Raw genomic sequence first — 8802 nt, 5'->3', positions numbered from 1 at the left:
CTGAAGCAGACACACTGCACATTTCTTTTGTGGGTTTTCTCTTGTGGAACAGATGTTGATTTCTTTCTCTCCCTTCCAGATCCAAAGGTAAGCCTGGTCAGGCTGCCAGACTTGCAGTACATGCACATTCAAGTTTTGTCATTAGTGATTCTTCTGTCAATATATCAGCTTACAAAAAAGTTGGCTGCCTTAACTAAAAGCTGCGTTGATGATTCTCCTCTAAGAGAACAGCACATTTCCCCGCTTATTCTGTCTTGTTAAGTACATAAAAGGTGTACTATTATTTCCTTCCTAGAACAGCATCATAGAGTTTTCCAGTCCTCTTGACTTGGATCACTCCAAAGCCAGCTGCCTCAAGGAGCTTGCTGTACTCTGCTGCTGTTCTCTCTTTTCCTTCTGTCTGGACCAACATATTCATCGAATACAGTTGGGTTTCTAAAGGCCCACTTTTATCTTCATTCAGAAGCGATTCAACCAGCAGCACTCCACCACCTGATTGAATGAAGAGCAATGAAGAACATGCTGAGCTCTGAGAAGCTGAGCTATTTTTGAGCTGTTACTAGGACAGATCCTAACCTTTAGTTTCAGGAAGAAGCAGCCTCTACCTTGAGTCATATTTCAGCATCACAGAAGACAATGAAAGAACAAAAGCATTGGACCATGTCTCTGCTTGGCTATGTAGGTACTGACATAACAAGGCTGAAGGGGATGCTATGGCTGGGGCAGAAGCTTCCTCCAGCCGAAATCCACAGGAGTTTACTGATTTTGCTGAGAACTTGGCTCTGTAGGCAGTGCTTTTGAAGCTCTGAGGGTTCAATGTAATGCTTAATGGGACTTTTACTAACTCCGCAGGAGTTAGCAGCTTTCTTTTCCCAGGCTGCCCAAGGTCTTTTAGTGGATTCCTGCATTATCTCAGAGGCCTCTGGCTGAGCCGCTGTTTCAGGGCCTCTAACTGGAACACCTGTTTGGTTCCCTACAATGCATACACCTATCTAAACAATACCCAAAATCCTCAATTCTTACACCTAAATAGAGGACTCCTCCTTTGAAAGAGGAGTCCCTGTAGAGGAGACAAAAACTGGAAGCCTGACAAAGAGATCTTAGACCTGGCCCTATTTGGCTCAGTTTCACATGGATGGCTTAGGAAAGCAAAAGACCAAACCACGAAGCCCCTGCGCTGAAACTCTGCCACCCCAATTGAGAATTAAGACTGGTGTGCTTTCCATTACTGATAGGCGATAGTCTCTCTGCTCTTTACAAGCTCACACCTACCAGGTTTGCAAGCTTTGTAGACTTTTGCCAGCAGTTGTTTGCATTTGTCATCATCCCAATCATGCAGTATCTTGGATAAAATATACAGTTCAGCTTCAGGAATTGAATCATTAAAGAAGTCTCCTGTAAAGCAAGAACCCATAAGCAAATATTTTCATTTCTGTCCAGTTCTGGGCTTGCCATGTCTATCATACATATCAAACAACAATGGAATTACCAGCTGGAGTGCAATGTTGCACTGCATAGGGAATTTTACTCTTGTTCAGCCTCAAGATATGAAACATTTAAAAGCAGCAGCTCACCCCGAAACAGCCTATGAGGCAAAGGAAAGCATTTGAGTTTAGGTTTTCTCCAGTGATATAAATTCAGATTCATAAAGCACTAAGGAACATGATTTTTTCATGATTTCTGTCATGAAAAAAGGAAAGAATATTCCCTTATCTAAGAAAATTTTCAAAGACCTTCAGTAATCAGAGAGTTATCTCATAAATACATAAGTAAGAATACACACCTCTCACCTCCTAGCACTAGCTTCATCATCATGCCTTTTATTTAGCACCTGGTGTACTGCATTCAGATTTTTCTCTCAGCATTTTACTTTGTCATTTCTTCTTCCTTTTTGTTGCATCTTTGTTTTTATACACTCCTTTCTTTCCTCAAGGCTTCTTTTCTCTCTCTGAGCATCAAGCAACATTAAAGCATTCCAACACTTCGAAGGCTTTTGTAAACATTAAAAATAATATCTCCCTACACACATTTTCATCATAGGTGAGAATGAAAATGAGACAATGAAGGACCAATGGACTGGGCAAGAGGAATATGAGCTAGCTCATTCACTTTTATGGTCTGAAATGTCTTAGGACTTGAAAGTCAATTATGATTAGACAAGGAAAACCCCTTGCTCAGAGCAGGCCTGGCATCCCTCACATCTGCCAAAAGGTTTTCACAGGAGGAAAGGGAAGTGTAAGGAAAACTTATAACAAGGCATGGCAGATTTCAAAACTGCAAGATGCTTTTGTTTGTTAATGTACCCTTGTACTGAAAAAAAAATCAAATAGTTATGTTCAGGAATAAAGAGCTTCTGTGTTGCTGAACAACTGAATTGTGCCTCTGATAGCCACAGATGCTTATCTGGGATAAGCATCAGACCAGCTGCAGACCTGGGTTGGGGAGGCTGCAGCCTGGGACACTCAGCCCCCGTAAGGGGCAGCTGGAGACATGAGCCTCCTGTGTGTTACCTCTGAGCAGAGCTGAGGGGCTTGAGAGCAACAGCTGTGGCAACACTACACCACTGTCCACACCCACCTTCATGGAATGCGATCTGACGCTCCTCAGGGAAAATAAATTGCTCTTTGACCACTTGCACAACTTTTGGTAGATCATAAATTGTGACTGTGGAATTGGGATACAAAGAAACACACTCCCGGGCCAAAGCTCCTCCGCCTCCTTTGGGGAGAGCAAAAGAAAGTTAGCACTTAGCACTGACACAAAACCAACCTGTGCAGCAACACCCCCATGAAACCATGCAGGCAATGGTGGATTCAGCCTCATGGAATCTGACAATGTACATTGCTCCCCATGTGTTGCTGAAAGGGAAGATGGAGGGATGGTAGAGGCCACTGGTGCCTTTTGTTCTGGGTCAGCCCCGCCCCTTACAGCTCTCACACACCCTCCCCGCCAGACCCAGCTCCGGGTGCTGGAAAGTGAAAAATGATAAACAGCCACTAAAACGGGTGCTGGGGAAGTGATGGAGGTGGATCCTGACCCATCCCATGAATCCTGGCTGCACTGAGCAGTGCTTGGACAGCAGGGTGCTGCAGGATAACAGGCTGTAGGCAGTATATCAATGACAGTGACTGAAGAGGAGGAGGGAAAGAGCCTGGCACTGGAAGAATGTATCAAGAAAGGCATGAAAAATTGTCAAAGCTGCCACATACACAAGGGAATGGCTGACTGCTCACATAACTGAGACTCTGTAGAGAAAAGCATTCAGCTTCCTTGCTCTCATCACTCTCACATTTCTGTCTTTAACCCAACCAAATCAGTAAAATGTTCCTTTTATTGCTGAAATACATCCTGCTTTCCGTTGTTTTGCCCATCATATAACATAGAAGCTATCTTTCTTTTCAAAGCTTGTAAAAGACAGTTTAGAGGCTAGTTAAAGAAGATCTACTGCCACTAACCTCCCAGGTCATAGATCTGTGTGAAAGAAGAAAGGTCAAATGCAGCAAGAACATCTCTGCCACATATACTCCATACTGAGTTCTGGCCAGCCATGAATTTTAACATTTCTTCTTCTGATCTAGTAATACAAAAAGACATAGCACATAGAGAAGGTTACTTAATACATTCTTGATGATTTTTATCATATAACTTATTAAGAGTTTTAACATAAATACTAATCTCTGCTTTTATTGACATGAAATATGTTCTCTTTGCACATAAACCTTCATTGAATTGTACTGTATCAGGAGTGTACAGCTATGAATTCATGCATTTAAATAGGGAATCAAGACTAGTGAAATCTACCATTTAACATGTATTTTGCTTCTAATTCTCAGGCTTCCAAGGGATTTTTTTTTCCCTTCAACTACCATTGCCTCTGTCAGAGATTTGGGATATGTTTTTCAGATTAGGAAATTATATACTTCTATTCGAAATGTCGGACAGTGTCTTGGTAATTGATACTGTTGAGAAAGGAAAACATTGCATGACAGTTCTGATGAGAGGGATTCTCCTGTCAATATATTTAATTATCCTGAGCCATAATTAAAAACATTCTTTTTATCTACAATAAGAAAAATAAAATTTCTATAAAAATACTAATAGTTACCTGTACATTGCTCCAAAAGGATCTTGAGATGAAATGCCAAAAGTTCTTTCATATTGGTTTCTTCCTTCTCTAAAATAGCAGTCAAAAATGCATATGAGCGTGGATGTCTTTTGTTTTACCCCAAATACACCCCAGGGCTGTAGTTTCAGCTAGAGCATCACTGTGGAAGGTGTTCAGCTTTGTGCAGAATATATGTCAGTCTGTTTGCACTGACTCTAGAGGCACCCTCACTTACCATCCCAAAACATGCTGATATATTTCTCAACCTTTCACAAGAATGATTGGTTCTTTTCGAGGTCACATTGGGGTGACACTTTGAACAACCTGATCTAGTGAGTGGTATCCCTGTCCATGGTAGGAAAGTTGGAAGGAGATGTTCTTTAGAGTCCTTTCCAACATAAAACATGCTAGGAATCTGTAATTTATAGGAACACAACTCAGGTAAAGGTACAAGACTGGTGCAATCATCACCATCATACACACCATTTTTGGTCATCAGTTGCATGGACTGGAACAAGTAAAACTTCAGACACATATTAAACCACTCCTATAAACCTTTGCAACAGAAGCATCCTTAGCCATCATTACTCATCATTTACTTTGGTGATACATCCTCGGGTAAGAACCACTGTAATGATAAAGTGTTTTCCTGAAGGTGAAATAGACAGAAATCTGATTTCTAGATCATCTCTATAATCAGAGGGAAAAGGAAAACAAGAACACACACAAACGGAAAACAAGGGGGTTGGGGGGGGGAGGTGGGGGGGGGGGGGGGGAAGAACACATATCAGCCATGTTAACAGCTGAAATTACCTGCTGGTTTTAACTTCTGAGAACAAGCCAGCATCTTCATTGAGCCCTTTCCCAGAAACACACCACTCAGAGCAGCCACGCAGATGCTGCAAGGCAGGCTGCAACATACAGCACACAACACTCCTCCTTACCTCACAGCTTCAGTCAGGTGCTGCCAGCACAAGTAGACTGTATTGGAATAATACATCATCATATGATACTGAGACTTTGGGCTTGATTTTGTAAGGTAGATGTTGGAAATTTCTGTGTTTCTGTAGAGGGCTAAAGGGTGAAATGAATATATTTACTAACATGTGTGATATATCACCTTGCCAAGTCTATTGTACAGCATGGTATTTATTGCCAGAAGACACAACCACATTACTTCTACAATCAAATCCTTCAACTGCAATGAGCAGTGGGTGAGGTCTGCTGAAATTTGTGTTGCCCCATTTAGCCTGAGTAAACAGTATCTCCCTATACTCAACTGCAGAACCAAACATTTCTTTCCAGAAGTGCAAAAAGAATGCCTTACAAGCGCCGTTATCTACCTACAGGCTTCTGTGCTCAGAGGAAGATTTCAGTGTGCTCTATCTAAATAAGAACTCTTTGCTTAGAAGTCTTTTTCTGATCATCAAGGTCAGCAATTGGGAGACAAGTCCCCAAAACAGCATGCCAGCTACACCTACCTTCTCTCACTTCACTAGGGCAGGACCTTCTGCAGACGGAAGAATACCTAAAGGACTCACAGAAATCTCCCGTTTCCTCCAACGCATCTGTGATGGCATCACTCACCCGCAGGACTGGGATACCAAAGGAATATAAAAGACAGATCCTGCTCTCCCTAAACTCACTGGGCCACAGCTATAAGCCCTAACCGAGAGCATGGCAACACAAGCTAGAGCAAGGGACACAATTTTTAAGACTTTGGGTAGCCCTGACCAGCAGGCTGGTGGCCAGACATCCCTTCTGTTCAAGCGGAATCAATGATTCTCATGCAAGCACAAACTTATGGTACCTCTCAGTTTTGATCAAAATAGTTCATACAATGGTAAAAACTCAAAGAAACCCAGAACCTGTTTTTAAATCATGCTGTTGCCCATCCACCCTGGGATTTTGTTTTAAAGTTTAAAATCACACCCATACCTCAGAGCTTTCTTGAGACCAGCTCTGTATAGATCCTGAATATTGCCTCCAAGGTCACATGAGGCTCTTGCACAAAGAAGTTTAGGGATATAGAGTCCTTCACCTGGATCTTACCTTACACTTGTGATTATGCTGACATTTGTCACTTCTCTTCCAGCTGAAGTGTGAATCCCAAGTGATTTCCTCCTTCCAGCTACGTTAACTTACCTAATGTTAGGTATCATCTTTGCCTACATATCTTACCTCATTTAAAAACCATCAGAGGTTTAAGTCTTTTAGTTTATTCCCCTTCCTCTGCCTTTATTACCTCCTTCTTGTGTCACCTCTACTGCCAAGAGCTTCAGTCCCACACAGGCCTCCAGCAGTCTTTCCATCCCAGTGGTGCTGGTACCCAAGCATGAAGCAATGGAATCTGAAGACAGAGGTTCTCCTGACTCCAGCAGAAGATCAAACACCCCCAACTCACAGGCAGTGAACATAACCTGGGGGTAAGGAAAGGTGGGACTGAGGGATCAGGTGAAATCAGTAAAGCCTACTGAATTTCTCAAACTGCATTATTGGAGAAAATATACACAAAATAATATTTTTTCCATGTAAAATTTTATTTCATACAAACAAGTCCAGTTATTAAAATGTAGTTGATCTGAGCACCGATATAACATACAAAGCATACAATGCACTTTTTGTTCTTTTTTTTTTTTTCTTTTTGGGTGAAGCCAGTCAATGCTTTTGGCTCACAAAAGCCCACATTTAGAGAGGAGGTTTTGGGTGTAAATATTCCTTCCTCTTCCCTAGTTTTGGAGCACATTTTCACAGTATCTCTTGCTTTTTGCCTGGAAAGAACAAGGGTAAGACTGGATGGTGGTGGTTGTTCTCTGTTTATGTTTTTGTTCTTTAACTAAGGACCTAATGCATGCTCCACTGAACCGTGGAGTGGGGAATATCCCACTCTATGGACCCTGTTTTCAGGGACTGACGTGAAGGTGGTCTCCCAGAAGTAGGGATCTCCTCTCAGCCAGAAGAACTGCTTCATTTAGGCCAGGAAAATCACCCTGTCTTTCCATAGAGAAAGTGTGAAACTTCTCCAGCAACAACCTGCAACTTTCAGACAGACATAGCTACTATACATAAGAAAAGCACCCTTCTTTAGCTGTACACAGTCAACTTTACAAGTATTACTCTGGTCACACAAACACTCCTGAGACAGCAACAAAGGCATTAACTCAGTTGACTGCCTGTCTATACGATTTGATCTCCAATGATACCTTATGCAAAGAAGCTCATTTTTTTCTGAGTAAAGCATGGCTTAATCAAAGATGAGATCGTTTCTCAAAAACATCGTACCATGTTAATTTGGAAAGCATTGGGTGCTCCTCTTTCTCAGAAAGTAAAGTAATTTTTCATTATCTGTTCATCTTTTAGGAGCATTAAGATGCAATGGTATTTGCACAACCCAAGGAGCATTCCTTCTCTTGCCGTGTTGGCCATAGGTGCAGAAAGGAACAATAAGAAAAGTAACTAAATAGTGCATTAAGGAAAAAATTTGTCCATTTCACTATATATTATAATTTTATGCCCATGTGCTTACACACAGAGAAAGGCAAATAACGTAAACAATATGGAGAATGGAATTACTAGTTCTACCTTTGTGCCGTACTAGCTGCTGGTTGGAAAAACAGTCATTATACCAGACACTTTCTTTCACTTTTTCCAAAGATTTACATTCAGGATCTAAAGTGAAATCCTTGAATATTTCTGTCAGCATTCTCTTTCTAAGACTGAGTTATATTTCTTACCTTTGAGACTAAAAATCCACTGCTGTATTGCACAATGATTTGAGGATAGTCAAGGTCTTCTGTGGAACCCATCTTCTTTCTGGACTGAGACACAGATTCTCTGGCCCTCCTAATTTAAATAAGCTTCTTTCCACAAAGCACAAAGCATGCCAGCTGATCCACTTAATCTTATTGCTTGTGAAAAACACACTGGTTACAAAACACGTTAGTTGAGTTATTTGGCTTTGATGGGTCTTTCTACCCAGTTCAGCTGTTTCTTTGGATCTTCCATCATCAAGTATAAGTCTAAAGAAGCCGTGTGGCTTAAAGCTTGTATCATCGGTTCATCAGTGAGTTAAGACGCTGGTACTTCAGAAGCACTCGAAAGCTTGTAACAAGCAAAGCAGGAATCAGCACAGAAGAGCATCAAGAACCGGAACTCAGCGCGATGCACCAGAGTCCATAAACGAAAGCAGAGTCTTACTCACGACTTGAAACTTGCTGTGAAAGGCACAGGTGCAGGGGACCCTGGGGCGTGCAGTAGGGTAGACCCCACCCCTAAGTGCAAAAGCAGCCAGTCCAAAGAGAAGCTGGAAGAATCTGTTTGCTGCTTTGTTGCTGTGACTAGTTTGCTCTGACAGTGATCACTCAGGTGAGGCCTATGAGGAATTAAGTCTACTCTTGTTACTTTTCTGTATTTTCCAGGTCCCTCCCCCCATAACAGCTTAGAAATCAATACCTGTTTGATAGCAACACCACAGCAGGGGTGACCTACTGTGCTTTGCTGTGTTTTGGCAGAGCAGGGTGCTGAGGGATGACAAAATGTTCTACATTTTCCAGCTGGCTGCTGCAGTCTTCCTCACCTTCTCTGCAAAACTAACCATGGGCATGCAGAAGGCCCTTGGGAAGAAACAATGAAATGACTGCCAAGTGCAAGATGTGGTGTAGACTTCAACTTCATGCAGGACATACCTCATAGGTATT

At 41.9% G+C, this 8802-nt stretch overlaps 1 protein-coding gene across 1 annotated transcript; it reads right to left on the bottom strand.

The window, feature by feature from the left end:
• Positions 1-280: 280 nt before the first annotated feature.
• Positions 281-7911, bottom strand: ASMT (acetylserotonin O-methyltransferase). Its single transcript, XM_027751307.2, has 8 exons — positions 7840-7911; positions 6351-6525; positions 5050-5179; positions 4106-4174; positions 3456-3574; positions 2578-2718; positions 1273-1395; positions 281-492 (listed from the first exon to the last, which is right to left on the bottom strand). The coding sequence occupies exons 1-8, from the start codon at positions 7909-7911 to the stop codon at positions 281-283; spliced, it is 1041 nt and encodes a 346-aa protein (XP_027607108.1).
• Between the last annotated feature and the right edge of the window lie 891 nt (positions 7912-8802).

Source organism: Pipra filicauda, unplaced genomic scaffold (genome assembly GCF_003945595.2).
Source record: "Pipra filicauda isolate LSUMZ 115617 unplaced genomic scaffold, ASM394559v2 scaffold68_size4259465_pilon, whole genome shotgun sequence".
Lineage (NCBI taxonomy): Eukaryota > Metazoa > Chordata > Aves > Passeriformes > Pipridae > Pipra > Pipra filicauda.
This window is presented reverse-complemented; position numbering and strand designations above follow the sequence as displayed.

Coding starts and splice junctions, on each gene's coding strand:
- ASMT (XM_027751307.2), bottom strand. CDS start 7,911: ATGGGTTCCACAGAAGACCTTGACTATCCTCAAATCATTGTGCAATAC. Junction 4,175..5,049: donor CACCTGACTGAAGCTGTGAG/GTAAGGAGGAGT, acceptor CTGCTATTTTAG/AGAAGGAAGAAACCAATATG. Junction 3,575..4,105: donor CCTTTTGGAGCAATGTACAG/GTAACTATTAGT, acceptor TTGTATTACTAG/ATCAGAAGAAGAAATGTTAA.